Source organism: Gorilla gorilla, chromosome 9 (genome assembly GCF_029281585.2).
Source record: "Gorilla gorilla gorilla isolate KB3781 chromosome 9, NHGRI_mGorGor1-v2.1_pri, whole genome shotgun sequence".
Classification (NCBI taxonomy): Eukaryota; Metazoa; Chordata; class Mammalia; order Primates; family Hominidae; genus Gorilla; species Gorilla gorilla.
The window spans coordinates 39244059-39268076 of NC_073233.2; the positions used below are offsets into that span (position 1 = coordinate 39244059).

Sequence of the window (24018 nt, forward strand, 5' to 3'; positions counted from 1 at the left end):
GGAGTCCCTGAAGTCGGCCGGGCCCCGCAGGACCCGCGCCTTCTCGGCCCCAACTGTCCCTCGCGAAGCGTCCTGCGGTGGCGGAGGCCTCGCGGCCGCCCGCCCGCCAGCCCCGCGAGCGGCAAGCGCGGGGCTCAGAGGGGAGGCGGGGCAAGGCCGCGGGGCGGAGGGGGGCGGGAGGTGCATCCTGGGAAATCCACCAACATGGGGCGCAGCGGCCGCCGCCGCCGCCGCCGTCGCCGCGAGTCCCGGCCGCGGGTGCCTCCGCTTCCCTGACGCCCAGCTGGGGCCTCGCCGCCCGCCGCGGCCCGGGTCTTTGCGACCCAGACTCGCCAGCGCGCCCTTCTCCCGCCTGCTCGCCGGGGCCATGTGAGGGGGCAGCTCCCTCCACCGCCGCCGCCCCCTCTTCCTCCCCCGCCCCCTCTCCCTGCCCGCCCCCGTCACACGGAGCCCTGGAGGATCCCCCGCTGCTGCCCGCCCTCCCTACGCCACCCCCACGATGGACAGGAACTACGCGACCTCGGGCTTCACCGAGCCGCCGCCGCCGCCGCCGCCCGCGCCCCTCGCCGCCCCCGCCGCTCCCGCCCCCGCCAGCGCCGCTGCGCAGCCCCCTGCCCCAGCCTGGGCCTACGAACCCCGAGCCGCCGCCGCCGCCGCCAGCAGCAGCTGCAGCAGTGGCAGCTGCAATAGCGGCAGCAGCCCCAGCCTCAAGGCCAGGTAGGGAGGGTGGGCGGCGGGGTCGCGGTGGACCAGGAAAGGCCGGGGATGCGTTTGGGGCCTTCGCTCGGTTGCAGCGCCGCCCAGAGGTCTGGGCCGGGCGGGGAGCCCTCCGCTCGCCCTCGCCCAGCTCGGGGGAGGCGGCTGATGACTCCTATGGGGTGGTCGCGGGTAGGTGGGGGCGCCCGGTGCAGGATTCGCGCCTGGGGACGGCGGGTGAAGGGATAGCTGGGCGGGAGTCGTGGGGCTCCGTCACCTCTCGGGTCCTGGGCTCTCACATGGTGAAGTTTGGGCTCGTGGCTGAACTCGGGATCTGTGAGACCCAGGATTGGCGCCGGGGGTCCGAAGGGGGCGCCGGAGAGTTTGGGGCAGTGGCGATCCATTGTATTGGAACCTGGGTGGCCGACAATGCGGTCTTGGGGACTCCGGCGTGTGAGGGTTGCGGAGGCGGGAGAGGAAGAGTCGCGGAACCGCGTCCCGGAGACACTGGGGGACCCGGGAGGGCTGGGCTACGGGAGAATCCCCGGGGCGCAGGGCAGAAGAGGGGGCCCGGCAGGGCGCGAACGCGGCTCCAGGGCCGGGTGACATATGTTTGCGCTGGTGGCCAAGATTTAGGCGATTTTTCTTCCACGCGTTCAAAGTTGCTCTTAGGTTTCCTCCCCTTTTAACAACAGCAGGAAGTAAGGAATCTTTCTTTGCCTTCTGTGCCTCGGGGTGACTGAGAGTTGGGAAGAAATGGGGCGGGGGTTGGGGTGGGGGTAGTGAAGGCCGTAAAGGTTGAAGAACCAAAGCATGCTTCTCCATCTCGGCCTCTAAGGTCCGGGTGCATTATGTAGCGTGGGGTTCAAGAGTTCATCTTGCATGACCAAGGGAATCTAAAATGTTGACTCCTACTTGATATTTAAGCTCGCGGGAAATGTGTAGTAGTGCCACACTGTGAAACGGTCCCATTTGAATGATAACTGGAAGGCGTGGTCTGGTTTGGAGGATTGTTGAGCGGGGTGTTTTAAAGCCACCTCTCCCGAACAATACAGAATCTGGTAGGTGCAGCTTCTGATTACATGGACCAGGGAATCCTGGGTTGCTAATGACTTCATCCTCAGCTACCAACAGGAAGCTTCGTGGCTTTATGATCTCATCAGATTTCTTCATTATTTTTCACGACAGAAGTGAACTTTTGTTTTAAGTTTATACATTACCGTGTTCCAGGTTATCTTCTTTGTTTTTACGAAAGTTCTACGTTCATGATTGAGCAAATAAGTGTGAAGGGTAGCTGGTCTTTGTCTTAGATTGTCCATTGGGACGGTTGTGAAAGAATGAGAAAAATTTGCTTCAGGAATAGGGATATAAGCTTTCTCAGAAAATTTTAGGCCCTTTGTTTTCAAGACTTGGGAGTTAACAAAAATAATGTGGTGTGCCAATTTGGAGCTAAGTAATTAAATGCTGAAACCTTTCAGAAATAGCCATAATTTTGTATTACATACAAGTAAGCCATTTTAAGGAGTTTTATGAAAGACGTTTGGCACTTCACCCATTATTTCTTGCTGATGGTAATTTGACTATCCTTTTTTAAGTAGCTTTTTGCATTGACTAGGATAATTTACGAATGAAAATTACTTTCTCATCATTGAACAGCATGATAGGTATTTGTGCCGCATTTTTTATCTTTTAAATGAAAAATATTTATTAGGTAAATGGAACTGAAATACTATTTACTTCTTTTAGTAGAATACTTCTGAGGCAAGAAACTCAAATCTACTTGTTATATTTTCCAAATGTTATTTATCAGAGTAACACGGAATGACTTCCCAAATACACTTGAAAACAGTAAGTAGATTCACTTGGCACACATAATCTAAAGGAGATTTATTTTCTGTTTACTAGAAGTTATTGAATCTTAAATATTACCCCTCATGCCCTCTCCCCCTGCTTTTTTAAAAAATCAGCGGTGGGGGGAATCAGCTAAAATACAGCGTAGAAAAATGCAGGTTTACCCCCTCCCCCGCCAACCTGCTTTGTTAACATCTTGTATTGGGATCAGGCCATCTGTACAGAGTTACACTTCTGAATTATACCTCATTTTATTCCTCAAACTGTGCACATATTCCTCTTTGATTTCAGTTATATCAAAAATAGCAAATGTGAAATATGCCTTGTAAGTCTAAATATTCTACACTTCAGAAGCTTATTTATATTTTTATACCATTTTAAAAAGCTTTTTCATAATGCACGTATCAGTTGAATGTTTTTGTTCCCCTTTGTGGCAGTTTCTTGTGAAGGTGCAAATGAGTACTAGTTGTGATGATGTAATATGGATACTTATCCATAAAGAATTAGCCTGTCTGTCACCTTGTTTCCTGTAACCTATTCAGAAGCTGACAGATGGTAATGACATTCAGTTGTTGCCGACAGGGATCTAACATCCTACTTTATGCCTTCTTGGTCTTGAAATACATCATTTTCATCAGTTGATGGGAAGGTACATGATAAACAGCTTTTCATGAGTTTGAAAGAATACTTTTTTGAATACAACAGCTCTGTTAGTTATTAGGTAGTTTTATTGTAATAACAGTGGAAAAACAGAGTGGGAAACTCCAGCATTATACCTTAAATGGGGCTTATAGAGAGATTTTTGAATATTTCTCAGAGTACTTGCTAGGTACTTGGAAAGTACAGGGATAAGGACTGGCCATATAAATCTTCATTTATTTGTGCTAATTTCAGTTCGTTTTAGGAACTAAATGAATGAACATGTCCTTTGCTGAACACCACGCAGTTGGAAATACCTTTGGGGTGCAGTTTTGGATGTTGTAAATACCTTTGCATAGCTTGGGAAATAAGAAGGTCATCAAGAGTCTGCAGATCCACTGCCGCATTCTGTACTTGATACTTATATCTTGGTCACAACAGGAAGAGGCAGGCTGTTTTATAGTGATAATCGATGTGTTTGTATTTGAATATGCACCAGAAAGTAAGGGAATGGAAATATTTTGTATTTAAATAGGTTTATTTATTTTATTTTATTTTATTTTTTGCAATGGAGTTTCGCTCTTGTTGCCCGGGCTGGAGTGCAACGGCATGATCTCAGCTCTCTGCAACCTCTGCCTCACGGGTTCAAGCAGTTCTCCTGCCTCAGCCTCCTGAGTAGCTAACCACACCTAGCTAATTTTTGTATTTTTAGTAGAGATGGGGTTTCACCACATTGGCCAGGCTGGTAATTTTTGTATTTTTAGTAGAGATGGGGTTTCACTACATTGGCCAGGCTGGTCTTGAACTCCTGACCTCAGGTGATCCGCCCATTTTGGCCTCCCAAACTGCTGGGATTACAGGTGTGAGCCACCGTGCCTGGCCTGTTTTTTGCCTTTCTAACTTGAAATAACTTTTGGCACCAGTTTTTAGAATTCCTAATGCATACTTTTTTTTAGTATGAGGTATAATGAGTATGATAAATACTCCTCTGAAAAACCAAAGTAATGATTAGCTCTTCTAAAACCTGTCAGTTTCTATGTGATGGACATTTGTTTGATACATTTCAAATCTAGAGTTTTCCTCAAGGTTTTTGGGAAAAGGCCTTATAGATCATAATTTGTAAGGCGTAAGAACAATCTCAAGTTAATGAAAGGTTATTTCAGACAAACTTCCACTGTTAGAGTCCAGAAAGTTTTTTCCCATGGAAACCGTGTTGTAAGTAATAGTAGCTGTCATTTACGTCACGAGCAACTAATTTGTGCTAGCTGTTTTAAGTCACACGTACATTCATTTATCAAAATTCATTTATCATGAATAAATGAATACATACATTCATTTATCAAAATTCATTATAAAAATCCTTTGAGGTAGGCATTCTTTTTACCATCCTTTTATGGATGAGGAAACTGAGGGATAGAGACATGAAGTAATTTATACTTACAGCTACATAGCTAGTAAATAGTGGTGCTGTGATTGAAACCTGGGCATTGCAGATCTGGAGCCTATGTGATAACCAGTGTACTGCACTGCTTTATTGTAAGATAGTGGAATGCTGTAATCCACCTATATGTGAAATGAATTTCTGTGAGCTGGCCTGGAAACCTAAGCATCATTAATATCCTTAGTTCAGTGTTCTTTGTCACCGTTGACCATTTCCTAGTTGAAATATATTCCTTTTCACTTCCATAGCACTGCATTTGCCTGGTTTTCCTCCTACTTTTCTGGCCCAACGCTTTTTCCTGTTCTTCACTGGTGTTTACTCCTCTTCTGTCTAATCTCTGCATGTTACTGTTTCCTCAGGGCTTGGGATTGATAAATTTCTTGTTCATTCCTTGCTTTCTCCTGAGGACTCACATCCACATCCATGCTTTTAAATACTATCTCAGTGGAGATGCCCATATTTGAGCAGACTCTTCTCAGGACCTCAGACTCTTCTGAAAACCTGATCACATAACCAACTACCTCTTTGACCTTTTACTTGAGCTTAATGATACGCTTTCCCCACCCATCACACCTCTGCTTCTCTAGTGAGGCCCATCTCAGTAAGTCATACCTCTGTCCACCTAGCTGCCCTGGCCAGATGGTGGGAGTTGTGTATGCTCAGTCACTAAGACCTACTGCTTTTGAATCTAATGTCTTGAAACTGTCTGCTTCTTTTGTATCCACTGCTCCAGCTGGTCCAAGCCACCATTATTTTTCACTTGGACAACTGTGGTAGCTTCCTAACTTAGTCATCTTGGACCTTTTCTTTCCTCCCTTCAATTCATTCTTCTTATACCATCCAGAGTGATTTTTAAAAACACAGATCTACAAGTTTGCTCTTGGTCCTTTGCTTAAAGCCTTTCCATGGCTACTCCTACATATTAGGGTCACATTTTTAAACATCTGTAATATGGTCAGGCGTGATGTCTCACACCTGTAATCCCAGCACTTTGGGAGGCTGAGGTGGGAGTATTGCTTGAGCCCAAGAGTTTGAGACCAGCCTCCGCAACGTGATGAAACCCTATCTCTACAAAAAATAAACAGAAAAAATTAGCCGTGCATGGTGGCATGCGCCTGTGGTCCCAGCTACTCTGGAGGCTGGGGTGGGAGGATGGCTTGAGCCTGGGAGGTGGAGGTTGCCGTGAGCTGTGATGGTGCCACTGCACTTCAGCGTGAGCGACAGACTGAGAACCTGTCTCACTCACACACACACACACACACACACACACACACACACACACAAATAGTAATGTGCTCTGTATGGCTCTGCATTTACTGACCAATTTTTTTAAAATTTATTTTCTTTTTTATTTTTTCTTGAGACAGGGTCTAACTCTGCTGCCTAGGGTGGAGTACAGTGGTATGAACACAGCTTACTGCAGCCTCGACCTCCTGGGCTCAGGTGATTCTCCCAAGTAGCTGGGACTACAGGCATGTGCCACCACACCTGGCTAATTTTTAAATTTTTTGAGAGATGAGGTCTTGCTATGTTGACCAGGCTGGTCGGGAACTCTTGGCCTCAAGCAGTCTTCCTGCCTTGGCCTCTCAGGCGTGAGCCACTATGCCTCGCACTGGCCCGTATTAAATTCTTTGAATCATCCTAAATTCCTTCTTACCTTAAGGTTTTCATACATCGTCTTACCTTCACTTAGATAACTCTCACCCTATCCCCACCTCCCAGACTGACTTGTTAAGGTATCTCATGTGAGAAACCTGCAGTATTTTCAACCCTCACTCCTTGTTGTTTTGTGCAATGGTATATGTTTTCACAGAATATTTTATTTTACTTTCATATTCTTAGAAATATATACTTATGTATTGTTTATGTAATACATATCTTCTTCAGAATAGAGGTTATTTGAAGAACCCCTATGTGTTTTGCTAACTGTTATATTTGTAGTACTTAGTATTTACTTTAATCCATGGCATATAGTTGGTGCTTAATACATACTTATATCATGAAAGCCAGAACTCTGCTTCAGTGTGGGAATTGGAAGTCCCTTTCTTCCTGTTGCAGCCTCTAATGCCATTCCCCCTCTACCCTGTAGTTGGGAGCAAGATGAAGGGTAAGTTTGTGATTATCTTTGGTTAGCAGGGTGGGGATATGGGCTACTACTTGTTTCTTCCTTTCCTTGGTATGTTCTCTGGAACAATGAGTACTAAAGTATGTCTACCAAAACACAGTTTTCTTTTATTCATTAAACAAATATTTGAGTACCTGCAATTGTTAAGGCAGTGTTACCTGTATCTCCTTGAGTTATATTTCTGCAGTGAAAGCTTGAGAAATCAAGTGACAAGCATGCAATCACTCATTAAAATGTAGTGGCCATCTCTCAGTTTCTGTTTCTCAGCTGAGTTCTGCAGGGTGCCACAAAAATGAAAAAAAAAACACTGTCTTGCCTCTGAAAGAACTTGTGATCTGGAGGGTGAGAGGGTAATGCACTTGCTTCCTCTCTGCTTGGCTTCTAAATGTTGAAGTGCTCAGAAACTTGGAGTTCTGTCCTTTTTTCTTTTCTCTCCACTGACCCTAGGTGTAGTTGCCATATATATGAGATGACTTTCAAATTTATATCTCTGGATTCATATCTAGCATCTGACATCTTCATTTGAATATTGAATAGGTATTTCCAAAATGACATATCCAAAACATGATTGTCACCCTCTCAACCTGGGCCTCCTCTAGCCTTCCCCACCTCAGTAATTATTATCACCATTTACTCCATTGCTTATGTCCAGAAGGTTAGAGCCATCCATGATTCATTTCATTCCTTCCCATATTGAGTCCCTCAGCAAATCCTGTTGGTTCAATCTCCATATCCATAATTTCCTGCATGGATAATTGCAGTTGCCTCCTGTTGCTTTTCTTGCTTCCTTTTAGGCCTTCTGTAATTTATTAAGTACGCAACAGCCAGAATTAACTTTTCAAAAGTATAAGTCAGGTAATGTCATTACCCTGCTTAGAACCTTCCAGTGTTAATCAGTAAAATCCAATGACTTGGTCAGGTGTGGTGACTCATACCTGTAATCCCAGCACTCTGGGAGACTGAGGCAGGATCACTTGAGGCCAGGAGCTCAAAACCAGCCTGGCCAACATGGCAAAACCCTGTCTCTACTAAAAATACAAAAATCAGCTGGGCATGGTGGCAGGCGCCTGTAGTCCCAGCTACTCGGGAGGCTGAGGCAGGAGAATAGCTTGAACTCAGGAGGCGGAGTGCAGTGAGCCGAGATCGCACCACTGCACTCCAGCCTAGGTGACAGAGCAAGACTCCATCTTAAAAAAAAAAAAATCCAATGACTTATCGTGGCCTATAAAGCCCTGCATGATCTAAGCCTCAGCTAATTTCTCCAACCTCATGTCATTCCCCTCCCACCACCATCCTTCAGCCATACTGGCTTTACTTCTGTTCCTGAAACATGCTAAGATTACTTGTGTCTTAGGACTTTTGCACCGGCTATTCTCTTTAACTGAAGTTTTCTTTCCAGGTCTTTGCTTTGCTGCTTCTGCTTTTGCTAATAGTTAGGCCTTCCCCACATGTTACCTTCTCAGAAAGGCCTTCTCTGACTGCCCTGTCTAAAGTAACTGCACATCACTGACACATGACAGTTTTACTTCTTCAGAGCATTCTCACTCTCTGGAGTAATTTTGTTGATTTATATGTATCGTTTATTACCACCCTTTCCCGATACCACTAACCATCACTGATAGAATGCATGTTCCATGAGAACAGGGCTCTTTGTCTTGTTCACATCTGTACAAGCCAGGTTAGTATAGTAGTTGATAGCATAAGCTCTGGAGTTAGAATGTTTGAGTTTGTATTTTGACTCCACCACTTACAGTATGATCTTAGACAAGTTTCTTAACCTCTCTGTGCCTCAGTTTCCTTATGTAAAATGAGGACACTTTTAGAATTCTTGAAGATTAAATGGAAAAACTTAGAAAAGTATTTAGAGTGATGTCTAGCATATAGGATAGCATATAGATTATTAACTTTATTGTCAGCACTGAGAACAATGTCTGATGCATTGTGCCATTAAACATTCAATGAATGAATGAAATAACTGCTATTAATACTTGTCAGACTATTCCAGAGGTACAAAAATACTTCAGGGACTTAGTGGGGAAAATTATATTGAGTTCAAGGGGATCATGGTAGCATTTGTCAGGTAGATTGCATACAAACTGATCTGAATTATTGCTAATGTTGCATAGTGGAATAAGGGATTAGTACAAAGAAGGAGCTCCCAAGAATAAGTGTTCTAAGAGGGAGGAAATGGAATCTGCTAGGCCAGTTAAGGGCTGGGCCTTGAACTGGCACAGCATCACTTCTGCCAGTCTGTTGGTCAAAGCAGTCCCTGGTCCATTGCAGAATTGTCATGGGAGGGAAACTACACAAAGGTGTGGTTCCTTGGGGAGCTCACCAGAGTAACACTGTACCACAGAGCGTTGGTACTAGATTTTAGAGGGCTTCTGATGACAGATTATGGAGTTTAGTCTCTCCACTCTAAAGGATAGGGAGTGGCCAGGCGTGGTGGCTTGTGCCCATAATCCCAGCACTTTGGGATGCTGAGATGGGCTGATGGCTTGAGCTCAGGAGTTTGAGACCAGCCTGGGCAACATGGTGAAACCCCGTCTCCACAAAAATACAAAAATTAGCCTGGCATGGTGGCGTGCGCCTGTGGTCCCAGCTACTTAGAAGGCTGAGGTGGGAGGATCGCTTGAGCCTGGGAGGTGGAGGCTGCAGTCAGCCATGATTGTGCCACTGCACTCCAGTGTGGGCATAGGGAGCGAGACCTGTCTCAAAAAAACAACAAAAAAACCCACATAAGATCTCTGTTCTTGTGGAGTTTACATGCTTGGGTGAAGGAGTCGGGCAGGCAAATTATTGAGAAAATTTTCTCCTAGAGGAAGTGCACTTCCCTGAGATCTGAGGAAGCAGCAAGTGCAAATGTCCCAAGGCAGGAACAAGCCTGGCAGTTCCTTTCCCTGGCAGGATCTTGCTGTAGCTCAGTGGTACTTTAGAACCACCCAGAGGGCTTGTTGAAACACAGGTTGCTGGGCCCAACTCCAGAGTTTCTGAATCCATAGGTCTTGGGTGGAGCTCAAGAATTTGCATTTCTAACAAGTTTGTAGGTGATTCTTATGCTGTTTGTCCAGTGAGGAGATTTTGAGAACCACTGACCTGGGTCTTGTCAGTGTTGGCTTCTTGACATTCTTATCTCTCCTTAAATATCATCTCTTTGCAAAGACCTTCCTTGACCACCAGATCTAAAGTCCCACCAGGTTTCCTTTGTTCCAACGCTTCTGTTTTCCCCAAAGTATTTTCCCTTAGCTGACAAGACCAGACAGGTGAGTTTAGGAGTCTGACTGGACATGTGTATAGAGACAATAGTGGAATCTCAGAGATTAAGGTCTTTGAGGGTGAAGAATGAAGGGCTGAGAACTGAGCCTTTGCCGTTGTAGGTGATAGTGTCTATTACATGCCTGCTATGTGCTGAGCACTGGCCTAATAATTTTATAGTGTTAATCTCATTTAACTTCTCATAATAATTCTAGAATGTAGGTACTATTGTTAGCCCGTTATATAGACAAGGAAACTCAAGCAAAGAGAGATTTATTAATTTGTCCAACATCACTGCTAGTAAGTGGCGGAGGCAGGATTTGAACCCAAGAGGTGTAACTTCAGAGACCGTGCTATTAATCATAAGCTTTCAGGGAAAAATCCTTTTGGGAAGTTGAGGGTATAGGATTAAGTAGAATTGGCAAATGAAGTCAGAAAGAGGTTTAATGATAGAATACTTTGAAGAAGGATGTTGGGTCTTTGGGATTTAACATTTATGCTGGGAGGTTATATTTTCCATTATTTAAAAAATTAGAATCATTTTCCCAGAGCATACTTTTGCCAAAAGTTTTTGCAGAAAACTTGGGGACATGGGCTTATACCAGACTGAATGGTTGCCGTAGGGTATGGGTAGTTCAGAGATTTTAACTGAAGCACCTCTCATATTCTAGACACTATTCTGGGGGCTTGGGATACATGAGAGAACAAAACCAAGATCCTGAGGTGAATGGGGTGAGACAGCTAATTAGAAAATGAACATAACTGTACATTATCTAGTATGTTGGGAGGTGATACCAGAAAAAGAAAAGCAGAATTAGGCAGAATGGGATGTGGATGGAGGAGGCGTTGCAGATTTACAAACAAAGTGGACTGGGCAGGCTCATTGAAATGACTGAACAATGACTTGGAAGTGCTAACTTTTGAAATGAGAAGAAAAAATGTTACCTTGGGAAACAGGGTGCTTCAGTAAGTTTTTTATTTGTTTGTTTGTTTGTTTGTGAGACAGTCTTGCTCTGTCGCCCAGGCTGGAGTACAGTGGCGCGATCTCAGCTTGCTGCAACTGCAACCTCCACCCCTGGGATCAAGCAATTCTGGCTCAGCCTCCCGAGTAGCCGAGATTACAGATGCCCACCACCACGCCCAGCTAATTTTTGTATTTTTAGTAGAGATAGTGTTTCACTGTGTTGGGCAGGCTGGTCTGGAACTCCTGACCTCAAGTGATCCACCCGCCTTGGCCTCCCATAGTGCTGGGATTACAGGCATGAACCACCACACCCAGCCCCAGTAAGTTTCTCTTGCCCCTAATTCAAATGAGACTACAAGTTTTGTAAAAAACTTAATCTGTTCCTTGGGTTAAATTGCTTACAGGAAATCTTATTTCTTTGTTTAATGTTTATCCCTGTTGCTGCTTCTGGTGTTTTAATTTCAGCTACATGCTGGGTGACTTTGTTACTAGGCTGCTACTAACACAGTTTCCTTACATTGACTCAGGCCAGTCTAGCCAGGGCTTTCCAGTCTAGGCCTTTCTGCAGTCAAGGCAATAGTAAGCATTTCTTTTTCTTTTTTTTTTTTTTTTTTTTTTTGTAGGGGAACAGAGTCTTGCTATGTCACCCAGGCTGGAGTGCAGTGGTGCGATCTCAGCTCACTGCAACCTCCAACTCCCAGGTTCAAGCGATTCTCCTGCCTTGGCCTCCTGAGTAGCTGGGATTACAGGCATGGGCCACCACATTCAGCTAATTTTTGTATTTTTAGTAGAGACGAGGTTTCACCATGCTGGCCAGGCTGGTCTCTAACTCCTGACCTTGTGATCCACCCACCTCGGCCTCTCAAAGTGCTGGGATTACAGGTGTGAGCCACTGCGCCCAGCCAGTAGTAAGCATTTCTTAATGTGCTAGCCGTGAATATGAATATGTGTATGGATGCTGTATAATATGAAGAGGTAAATGAGAGGATGGCCTGGTTTCAGCATATCCACTCTTTTTTTTTTTTTTTTGCAGAACCATCTTCTCTTTTATCTTTGAGTGAAACACAGTTTTTTCACTGTTCCTAGAATGCTGTTAGGAATGCTCTTATCTAGGGTCTTTGTGCTTTTTCCTGTGCCAGGACCACTTTTCCCTGAGATAATCTGTGTGACTTCCTCATGTTGATCAGTGGCCTCTGCTTAGTACCCTCAAAAGAATGGTATGCACCCCCATCACCATCAACCCTGCTTAAGGTTTCTTCATAACATTTATCAATCCTTGATATAAATACTTATCTGTTCTTGTTTATTGTAGTCTCTGTCCTTTAGCTTGGGTGTTTTTTGACAGTAGAACTTCAGCTGTGTTTTCCCCCACTTGCCTGGCATATAATAAGTGTTCAATGAATATTGATTTAATAAAGAATATGTTTAATGGGGGATATTCTACTTTTACTTGTCTAATATTTCAGAGTTTAAATTTGGCCTCTGTAAGTTAAAAACTCTTTAGGGATCCTGACCGTGTAGCTTGTCCTATGTTGCTAGGCATGTAGGCATTTATGGGGTGTAACTAAACATAAAATAATGAAATTTTCATATGGCCTAATGCCATCATTCTCATTACTGTGTGATCACTGATCCTGTTTAAGTAACTTGAGACCAGATTTGTCTGACCCAGTGAAGCAAACACAAATATGTGGATAAGCTAAAATACTTTTGCTTGGATCTGCTTAAATTAGATGGCTTAACGTTTTAAAACATTTCTCAGGTTGAGCAAAACTGCAAGATGAACATTACTCTGGTAAAGCAGCTGGTACTATTCTCACTAAAACTTTAGACATTAAACTACTTCAAGTCAGAGTTTGATTTGGCCAGAGCCACAAGGGACTGGTGGAATGATGTCAAAGTAAAAGTGTGAACCCTTCGGAAGGATGGGAATTAAGTAGAACTGTGCCTATGCCAGAAACCCCAACTCCTCAAGAAACCCAAAACTTAGAGATGGTCTTTTGCTATTTGTTAATACCTTTGTATTACTTTTTTTTAAACAGCAAGTTTTTGACTCAAATCTGATCCTCTAACATGGTAATGATTAGAATTGTTTCTAAGACTCGTAAGTTGTGTTTTAATAAGGCATAGGAGTTGAAAGTTCCAAACTTGCTTTTAAAAGCTAATCTAGTATACCAGCTAATTAATCTTGATCTACTGGGCTGCCTTTTAAGAAGGTCATGTTAGCACCATCCTCATAGATATCAAGCATATTTCACAGTATGTCTACTATTTGCTCTGAACAGATATGCTTATTAGGGAAAATTTAAAAGATAGTAAACTTGTGTGTTATGACATTTGATTAATATGTTATAATTTTTTTTGGTGTGTAACTTGTTTCAAAATATATACTCCTCTGAAATTCATTATAATTTCTTCCTTTACATTAGCCTTTGTTGTGAATTAATAATGCAGAACAAGAATTAGCCACCTTAAAGTTGATTTTCTCTACTATAAAAAAAGACTATTTTTTAGTTTTTTTTTTTTTTTTTAAGTTAAAAAAATTTGGGCTGGGCATGGTGGCTCACACCTGTAATCCCAGCACTTTGGGAGGCTGAGGCGGGTGGATCACTTGAGGTCAGGAGTTCAAGACCAGCCTGATTAATATGGTGAAACCCTGTCTTTACTGAAAATACAAAATTAGCCAGGTGTGGTGGTGCATGCCTGTAATCCCAGCTACTTGGGAGGCTGAGGCAGGAGAATCGCTTGAACCTGGGAGGCAGAGGTTGCAGTGAGCTGAGATCGGCGCCACTGCACTCCAGCCAGGGCAACAAGAGCAAAACTCCGTTTTTTAAGAGACAGGGTCTTACTCTGTCATCCAGGCTAGAGTACAGTGGCTCTCTGTAACCTGAAGCTTCTGGGCTCAAGTGATCCTCCCACCTCAGCCTCCCAGGTAGCTAGGACTACAGGTATGTGCCACCATGCCTGGCTAAATTCGGGTTTATTTTTGTTTTTGTTCATTGTAGAGATGGGGTCTTGCTATTTTCTCAGGGTGGTCTCAAACTTCTGGGCTCAAGTGACCCTCCTGCCTCACCCTCCCAAAGTGCTGGGATTATCAACATGAGCCACTGCACCTGGCCAACAACAACACTTGCACAGAAAATTTCAAACCAAACAAATTTAGAGAGAAAAGTATAATGAACCCCTGAGTATCCATTACCCACCTTCAACAATTTTAGCACATGGTCAGTCTTCTTTCATGCATATCCCTACATTCTCTCCCAACCCCCATGTATCCTTTCAAAGCAAATTTCAGGCTATGTATCTCTTTCAACCATAGTATGAAAGAGAACTCTGAAAGATAAAGACTTAAATTTTTTTTGATATAACTACAATAGGTAGGATATTTTAAGGCAACCTATACATATTTCATTGGTTTTAGTACTTGAAGTCAATCTTCTAATAGTATAGTACAATTAAAATAGTATAAGTAGTATAGTACCGTTACAACAGGATAAAATACTACTGGTTTTATTATAAGTCTTTGGCTTACAAATCTGTGGACATTTCCTTAGGAAAACAGCAGCATCAAACTTTTTAAGCTTCTAGATGACTTTTCTAAAAGTTTGTAAGGAAAGAACAGCACATTGAGTATAAAATGAGTAATACAATTTTGGATTTTGATTCACCTGAACATATTCTTTTCTACCCTAAAATGTTATTAAATTCTTGTATTAAACCAAAGATATGAAAACATTTGTAATTCTAGTTCATATTCAGATGTGAATTGTGATAAATGTATTTTTGGACAGATTTCCTTTATCTAATGCCAGAAATAATAGACTATGTTAATAATAATACATAAAATTGTGATGTAGTGAAAAATTGGCTCTACGGTTTTCTCAAACAAGGGAGAAAATTTAATTTGGTAAATGAAAGACTAAGCCACAAACAAAAGGATACATTGAAAAAGCTGAAAAAAACATTTCATAGCACCCATACATTTGAATCATGGAAATATGAACTGTGTTACATGTTGAGAAGTAACCAGCTATATGTTAGTTCATTTTTATTCATTCCTTTGTAGCCAAAATAAGAGATAACCATCCAGGGCCCATATAACCACTTTTGTCTGTCTCTTAAATAAACATGCCTGGTATTTACAGGTAGCTAGTACATGCAAACACAAAATAATTTGCTTTGATGGATGTATTTCTTTTAAAAGAAAAGCATAGGCTGGGCACGGTCATGCCTGTAGTCCCAGAACTTTGGGAGGCCAAGGCAGGCACAGATCCCTTGAGCCCAGTAGTATGAGACCAGCTTGGGCAACATAGGGAGACCCTCATCTCTACAAAAAATACATAATTAGCTGAGCATGGTGGCATGCACCTGGAGTCTCAGCTACTCAGGTGGCTGAGGCAGGAGAATCATTTGAGCCCAGGAAGTCAAGGCTGCAGTGAGCCATGATCACCTCTCTTCTCCAGCCTGGGCAACAGAATGAGACACTTTCTCAAAAGAAAAGGAAAGCATTACAAAAAACATACTGAACTGTTGGAAATAAGGGGAAAACTTGGGACCTAAAAATCTTGTCTTTGTCCAGAAGAAAGATTGATAATGCAAATGATGACAGAAATAGAAAAAGAAGATGATGAAATGCAATTTTGGAGTTGTCCAATCCAGGCCTTGGTGGCTCTTGTTATCATGGATGTAGCCAAGCATATGCCATATCACCATCACATTTCATTATTTACCTGTGAAACAGCAGACAGAAATTCTTAGCTGCCTTGACTTTGGCAGTATTTTTCTTGGGCATCAGTTACAAATGCCAACATCTGTCTCTTTTTGTTGTGAATACTGTTTGGAACTGATATATTGGTTTTTTAATATACTCTGCCACCCCACTAGAAAGGAAATTCCATACTACTAATTTGACCTTTCTTAGTGAAAACAAACATCTTCTGTTTAACCAACTCGAGTGTATCATTTGTACAAAATAAAATAGGATTTTTGGTAAAGATCATTAATGATGTATATGGCCGAATAATATTTCATTGCATAGACATAGCACATTTTGTTTATCCGAACTCTTTTGATGGACATTTGGGTTGTTTCCACTTTTTGGTTATTGCAAATAATGCTGCTATGGACATTTGCATGTAACACTTTGTATGAACATGTTTCCGGGGTAGGTATCTGGGAGTGGAACTGTTGCAAATTTATGTTTAACATTTTGAGGAATTGCCAAATTTTTTTCTCCTAAAGTGGTTGTACCATTTTGTATTCCTATCAGAAATATATGGGCCAGGCGCAGTGACTCACGCCTGTAATCCCAGCACTTTGGGAGTTTGAGACGGGCAGATCACGTGAGGTCAGAAGTTCAAGACCAACCGGGCCAACAGAGCGAAACCTCATCTCTACTAAAAATATAAAAATTAGCTGGGCGTGGTGGTACACGCCTGTGGTCCCAACTACTTGGGAAGCTGAGGCAGGGAAATCGCTTGAATCCAGGAGGCGGAGGTTGAAATGAGCTGAGATCGCGCCACTGCACTCCAGTCTGGGCAACAGGGCAAGACTCCATCTCAAAAAATGAAAAGAAATATATGGATGTTCCAATTTCCCCATGTCTGTGCCACACTTGTGATTGTCTTTTTTATTATTGCTCATTCATTTCTTGAAAAGTTTAGCATGTTTGACTCATCTGCCTCTTCTACCTCTATTTTCTCTAAAATTGGGTTCAAGGAAGGGAAGTATCTTTTATCATCAACAGCTTTATCGATTTGATATTTCCACTGATTTTTTTTAAACTAAAAGATGACGTGAGATTATTCAGCAGTTGGTAGCCAAGTTCATTAAACTCTAGATCATTTTTTTTTTTTGAGTCAGAGTTTCCTTCTTGTGGCCCAGGCTGGAGTGCAGTAGCACGATCTTGGCTCACTGCAACCTCCGCCTTCTGGGTTCAAGCAATTCTCCTGCCTCAGCCTCCCAAGTAGTTGGGACTACAGGCGCACACCACCACGCCTGGCCAGTTTTTTTGTATTTTTAGTAGAGACGAGGTTTTGCCACATTGGTCAGGCTGGTCTCGAACTCCTGACCTCAGGTGATCCACCCACCTTGGCCTCCCAAAGTGTTGGGATTACAGGCGTGAGCCACTGCGCCTGTCCTAAACTCTAGATCCTTTAACATTTATTTTAAAAGTAATTTCTCATGAAACTTGGAGCTACTTGGGAGTCGTGTGTATGGCGGGGTGTGGTCATGACATTATAAGGTGTATTTTGATTTTAGGATTCCCTTGGTATCGATTTTAGTTCGGAAACTAAAGGAAGTTGTGTAGCAGGTAGCTATGTTTAAAAAATGTAATTTAGACACTCCCATGCTTAAAAATCCTTTGGTTTTCCATTGCATTTGGAATGAAATCCAGACTCATTGTGCCCACAAGGTTTTCCACATCTGACCGTTAACTACTACCTTTCCACGATCTCCTACTGCTCGCCCACTTCCCTTAGTACACTCACAATATGCTGGTCTTCTTTCAGCTTCTCTGTGTTCCAGACTCTTCCCACTTCAGGCCTTTTCCTAACTGTTCTTTCTCTTCCTTTGGTTTGGGGCAGGGCTTGCTTAAGATCCCTTCTTCAGGAGGCATTGCTGATTACTGTGTCCTCTTTCTCCCATAATCTCTATATTTAGACTTTTTTCTTCTTTATTCATTTGATAGAGTTTATAATTGTTTTATTAGTTGGTTTCCTTTTATTTACCACCCTGTCTCACAACTAAACTGTAAGCTCTTCAAAGACTTATCCTTTTATTATATCCCCAGTGCCTTGCTCATTGCCTGGTACATAATATCTAATATTTGTTGAATAAATTAATTTACCCTGCTCTGCCATATGTTTGTTTTATTCTATTTTGTAGAATTGGCTAGACACTTGTATGCTGTTTAATCCCCCATAGTTAACAATAGGTCATGATGGCAGGAACTTTGTCATTGTGTATGCCTTTCACTCCTACCTTTTGCATGCATATACTCAGTAAAGACATAGAGACTTAAGTTGAAATTTTCCCTTGAAAATAATGTTGAGCATGTTGAAATGGATACCTTAGAAATGTTCTGCAGCTACACTGCCAATATAATGAGAATTTTTAAACAAAAACTTTAAGATCAAAGGTAAATAGAGTAAAAATCAAAATGGACATTTTAGATCTAGGCCATAAATTAGGATTTACAAGCACTTTCTTCTTCCTTTTCCCTACCTTTTCCTACCTCCCTCATGCCACTGTTATAACTACTTTATTGTTCCAGTTGGCTTTTTCTGTTTTGGTCCTAGCCTTCTGGTCCACAGAACTTTGTAGCGCAAGGGGTTGTGGGAGGAGATAGTACAATGTAATAATTGTATAGGTAATGTATATGTAATATGTGTGTTATAGCTCTGCTTGATTTATTATTACTGTCTCCTCAGTTTCTCTAGCTGTCTAATCTTACTGCAGCAGTTAGTCCTCCTTTCTTGAAACTTACAGTTCCTTTGATTTTTGGAGACATTCCTGGTTTTCCTCTTAAGTTTTTAGTTAAACTTTCTTATTCTTCCTTATGGTTTCCTCTTCCTCTACCTTTCCCTTAAATCTGCATCTCAGGTAATTGATTTTAAAAGTACCAAGTTATGACATGGACACAGAGAGGGGAACAACACACACCAGGGCCTCCTGGGGGTGGTGGGGGAAGACGGGAAGGAACTTAAGAGTATGGGTCAGTAGGTGCAGCAAACCACCATGGCATATGTATACCTGTGTAACAAACCTGTATGTTCTGCACATGTATCCCATTATTTTTTAGAAGAAATAAAAAAATAAAAAAGTACCAAGTTATGAATGATTACTCATTGTCTTTAAATAAGATAGAGTTGATCCCTATGATATGGTTTGGCTCTGTGTCCCCACCCATATCTCATCTCAAATTGTAATCCCCACATGTCAAGGGAGACCTTGACATGGAAGGTAACTGGCTCATGGGGGTGGTTTCCACCATGCTGTTCTCACGATAGTAAAGGAGTTCTCACGAGATCTGACAATTTAAAAGTGGCAGTTTCCCTTGCACTTGCTGTCTCTCCTGCCACCTTGTGAAGACATGCCTTGCTTCCCCTTCACCTTCTGCCATGATTGTAAGTTTCCTGAGGCCTCCCCAGCCATGCTGAACTGTAAGTCGATTAAACCTCTTTTCTTTTTAAGTTACCTAGTTTCACATCATTCTTTATAGCAGTGTGAAAATGGACTAATACACCCTATAATAGTATTATTACTCATTTATTTCTGTGATATCTTAAGTGGAAGAGGGAAGAGTGGTACTTCAGTTGAGTTGCAAGGAATTTTGATTTGCAGATAAGTAACATCCTTGAGAAGCAGGAAATTAATATTGTTGGTCATATGTAAAGCAGTGTCTCTATAATTTCTGCCCTTAGCCCACTTCTGATGTGACTCACTCTTGGACATTTTCATTTACTTCCATGACTTCAAAAAACACTCAATTTGTAACGATCCCCAATTTTTTATTTCCAGCTCAGATTTCTCTTCTGAGTCCTAAGTAGGAATATTCATTAGCCCTCTTTCAATTATTTCTCACAATATGTCTCTTTAACACCTCAAACTCAGTGCTTTCAAAATTGAAACCGTCCATGTTTGTTCAGCCTTATGGGTGGCTCACTGTCATTCATGATTCCTGTCTTCCCCGCAAGTCTTCTCAATTGTATTTTTTAAGAATTCCTAAGTATCTAGCTATTGCCACTGTTTTGCCCTCATAATTTCTTACCTGGATTTCTGCAGTAGGATCTTGGCCTTCTCTCTTTAAGGTTTGCTCTGTTCTGCACAGTATTTATCAGATTATCTAAGATAATGATTCCTTTGAACTTTTCAAAGTGAACTTACAGGGTCCCATGTCACATGTCAGAACTACTAATCAATAATTTCTGAAAGGGAGATCTGGATGTATATAGTTTGAAAAAACTAACCAGGTGACGCTGATGAGCACGCCTGGTTACAGACCATTCTTTAGGCCAGGCAAAGTGGCTCACGCCTTTAATCCCAGCACATTAGGAGGTGGAGGTGGAAGAATCGCTTGAGTCCAGGAGTTCAAGACCAGCCTGGGCAATATAGGGAGACCTTGTCTCTACAAAAAGATATTTAAAAAACTGGCCAGACATGGTGTCGCACGTCTTTGTTCCCAGCTACTCAGAAGGCTGATGTGGGAGGATTGCTTGAGCCTGGAAGGTCACACCTAGGGTGAGTTATGATCACACCACTGCACTCCAGCCTGGGCAACAGAGCAAGTCCCTGTCTCAAAAAAGTATAAATTTAACTGTTACTAAAATTCTTGAGAGGCTCTTGATTCCCTTGAAGATAAAATGTGAGATCCTTATTTTGGTATGTAATATTCCATAGTTTGGTTCCTGTCTACCTCATATCCCTGTTCTCCAATACAACCATGCTGAATTACTACAGTTCTAATGTGCCATCTTAGGGATATTTCTAGGTCTTCATATATGTGATTTTTATCTTCTTGGAACCTTCTTTTCTTTTGCTTTCCCTGGATAATGTCTCCTCTTCCTTTTTTTTTTTTTTTTTTTTAAGATGGAGTCTTGCTTTGTTGCCCAGGCTGGAGTGCCGTGGCGCGATCTCGGCTCACTGCAAGCTCTGCCTCCTGGGTTCATGCCATTCTCCTGCCTCAGCCTCCCGAGTAGCTGGGACTACAGGTGCGCGCCACCATGCCCAGCTAATTTTTTGTATTTATTTTAGTAGAGACGGGGTTTCATCATGTTAGCCAGGATGGTCTCGATCTCTTGACCTCATGATCCGCCCACCTTGGCCTCCCAAAATGCTGGGATTACAGGTGCGAGCTACCGCAACTGGTCTTTCCTCGTCCTTTTAATACTCAGTTGTCATGTCCTAGAGGAAGTCTTCCCAGATTGTGTTATGTTTATTTACTTATGCTCTTTTATTTCTCTAGTTCCTAGCATAACACTTGGCAGTCAGTAAATGTCAGTTGTATAAATGCAGACCTTACCTTTAGGTGCAACAATAATAGCATTGATTCAGCATTCATTATGCGCCAGTTGCTGGACTGTGCTAGTTGCTGCTGACCGTATGTGCTTTATTGTTTACTCTCACAACAACCTGATGAAGGTAGGTGTTACTATTACCCATATTTTACTGTTGAGGAAACGGAGACTTGGTTAAGTCTAACCAAGTGTGGCTAGCCTCTAAGTCACAGAATTTATATAGAACTGGATTTGAATCCTGTAGCCTGTTTGCAGAGCTATGCTTTTATACAGCTGTTACACAGTTGTTTCAAAGTTCCCTAGTTTCTTTTTTCAAATTCATGATAAATAATTTCTTGATAAGAGCTGATTATTCTTAGGCTACATGTTTTTGCTTTTAAATTATCAAACTGGATTAGCTAAAACAAAGATTTTAAAATATTTGGCATTTAGGTATGAATGGGATAGGTATATGCTAGAGTTCCACGCAGATTTAATTCAGTGGACTTAGTGTTTATTTCTATTCGGATTTTATACCAAAGAATACTGTGTGCTAAATAAAGTAAAAATATTTATCTTAACTGAGAATATTAGAACTACAAAGAACATTAGGCTTTATAAGTAGGAAAACAAGTATTCTACAAGATTATATACTTTGCTCAAAGTCTTGTAGCATTTATTTGCAGAATCAGGACTGGAATTTGGGGCTCCTACCTTCCAATCCAGAATGTTTATTTTTCTCAACTATGAAAAGCTGATATACCTAAAACTGTAACAATATTTTCAAAGCTTAAAGAGAATTCTATTTTTATTATATTCTAGGTATTTGTGACCAAATTATTTAACACAAAAAGAACAAAGTGATATGACTACTTAAGGCAAAATCATTTATTCAGTGCTTAAATAACTTATTACTTGTGTGCAAGTACTGGCTTGTTTTCTCAGATTTAACATATTTCATGAAACATTTGCTAATTGATTTTTAAACCTGGAATGTGTTTTATTTCTTAAGCATCATAAACATAAGAGTAGGCTACCCAAGGAGTAGGTTTATATGTTATTAATATCTGGGTGTAAACCATAAGAGCATATATTTAAAAGCATTTTATCTTACAGTCATATACTATCTTCACTGCATGAGTGGACATTTTGATGAATTTTTTGCCTCAGCTATATCTGCTTTAGAAATTAATTTTCTTTGTTATAGTGAAGTTGACTAAAAAATGATCACACTTAAACAGTGTAGAGAGTGGTAATCAGATAACTAATCTTTGTTGGTTTGTTTCAATTTTTGTTGTTGTTGTTTTTGTTTTGAGACAGTCTCGCTCTGTTCCCCAAGCTGAAGTGCAGCGGCCTGATCACGGCTCACTGTAGCCTTGACCTGCTGGGCTCAAGCCATCCTCCCACCTTAGCCCCCTGAGTAGCTTGGACTACAGGTGCCACTATGCCCAGCTAATTATTTTTTGTAGAGATGGGGTCTCACTGTGTTGCCCAGGCTGATCTTGAATTACTGGACTCAAACAATCCTCCAGCCTTGGCCTCCCAAAGTGCTGGGATTATGGGTGTGAGCCACTGCACCTGGCCTGTTTTGGTTATTTAAGAAAATTATAATTTTTTTTTTTTAAATGTGACAGTGACTGAAAGAAGATGATACTTCCCTTTGCAAAATTCTAACCTTCCTTGTCCTCAATTTCATACCTTACTCATGAGTGTGGGGAGGAGATAGAAGATTTGTTTTATGCTGGGGCTGGGAATATGAAGATTGAGACTTGGTTCATTCTTCTCTAGGATTTAGCTGAGGTAATACTTGGAGTTTGTAAGGTGATGGTAAAAGTTTACTATTCTCTCCCTACCACGACTACCCAGGGCTTGGGGATTAAGAAGGGCTATGCTGGGCCACAGTAGGTCCTATCTTACATAAATGTACCTATATTCAAAGACGAGTCTATACTGGTCCAAACACGGAATTACAAATCAAGACCATGTTTTGAGGCATGCTTTTTCCTTTTAGGATTATAAAAAAGAAATTCTGGCTTTTGATTAAAAAATAAACAATCTCAACAGACCGGTACATCAGATTATTATTGCTAAGATTAATACCTTCTGAAATTGATTTTAAAACCATAAAGCATACAGATTTTTAAAAAACATTATTATATGGTATATGGAGATGGGCCAACCATAAAAGATTGAATACATGCATGACAGCAAGGCTTATCTAGAAACCACCTTCTTGTTTGGTAGTGTTCATGAAAAATTAAAAATGATCACTAAGGTTGGATGAATATAATTTTTTTTTTTTTGAGATGGAGTTTCACTCTTGTTGCCTAGGCTGGAGTGCAGTGGTGTGATCTCCAACTCCTGGGTTCAAGCAGTTCTCCTGCCTCAGCCTCCCGAGTAGCTGGGATTACAGGCATGCGCCACCACACCTGGCTAATTTTGTATTTTGAGTAGAGACAGGGTTTCTCTATGTTGGTCAGGCTGGTCTCCAACTCCCGACCTCAGGTGATCCACCTGCCTCGGCCTCCCAAAATGCTGGGATTACGGGCATGAGCCACCGCGCTCGGCTGGATGAATATAATTTTTATTGATACAATTTACATGGATGAGTGACCATTTTAAATCGTACAATTCAATAATTTTTAGAATACTCACAAGGTTGTACAACCATCACCATTATCTAATTTCTAGAGCATTTTCATTACCTAATAAAGAAACACATACCCAGTAGCAGTCTTTTCCTAGTTTCCCCTCTCCCCAGACCCTAGCAAATGCAGTAATCTGTCTCCATGGATTTGCTTGTTTGGGACATTTCATATATAGCCATGCCTCACTTGACAAAAGGGGTATGTTCAGAGAAATGTGTCGTTAGGCAATTATATCACTGTGCAAACATCTTAGGGTATACTTACACAAACCTAGATGGTGTAGACTGTACACACCTAGGCTATATGGTATGATCTGTCAATCCTAGGCTACAAACCTGTACAGGATCTTACTGCCCTGAATACTCTAGGCAGTTGTAACACAATGGTAAGTATTGGTGTAT

At 41.8% G+C, this 24018-nt stretch overlaps 1 protein-coding gene across 4 annotated transcripts in view; it reads left to right on the top strand.

Annotated features, from left to right (window-relative positions):
* Nucleotides 1-355: 355 nt before the first annotated feature.
* The window catches only part of QSER1 (glutamine and serine rich 1), an 81023-nt gene continuing 57360 nt past the window's right edge, over nt 356-24018 (top strand). For 3 of the 4 annotated variants that reach the window (XM_019037432.4, XM_055356542.2, XM_055356538.2), the window contains exon 1: nt 411-717. In XM_019037432.4, coding sequence (XP_018892977.3) covers nt 500-717 — 218 coding nt within the window. In that variant the 5' untranslated portion in view covers nt 411-499. Of the gene's footprint in view, nt 718-24018 lie in introns of all 4 variants that reach the window. The other variant, XM_019037433.4, reaches the window with a different exon arrangement.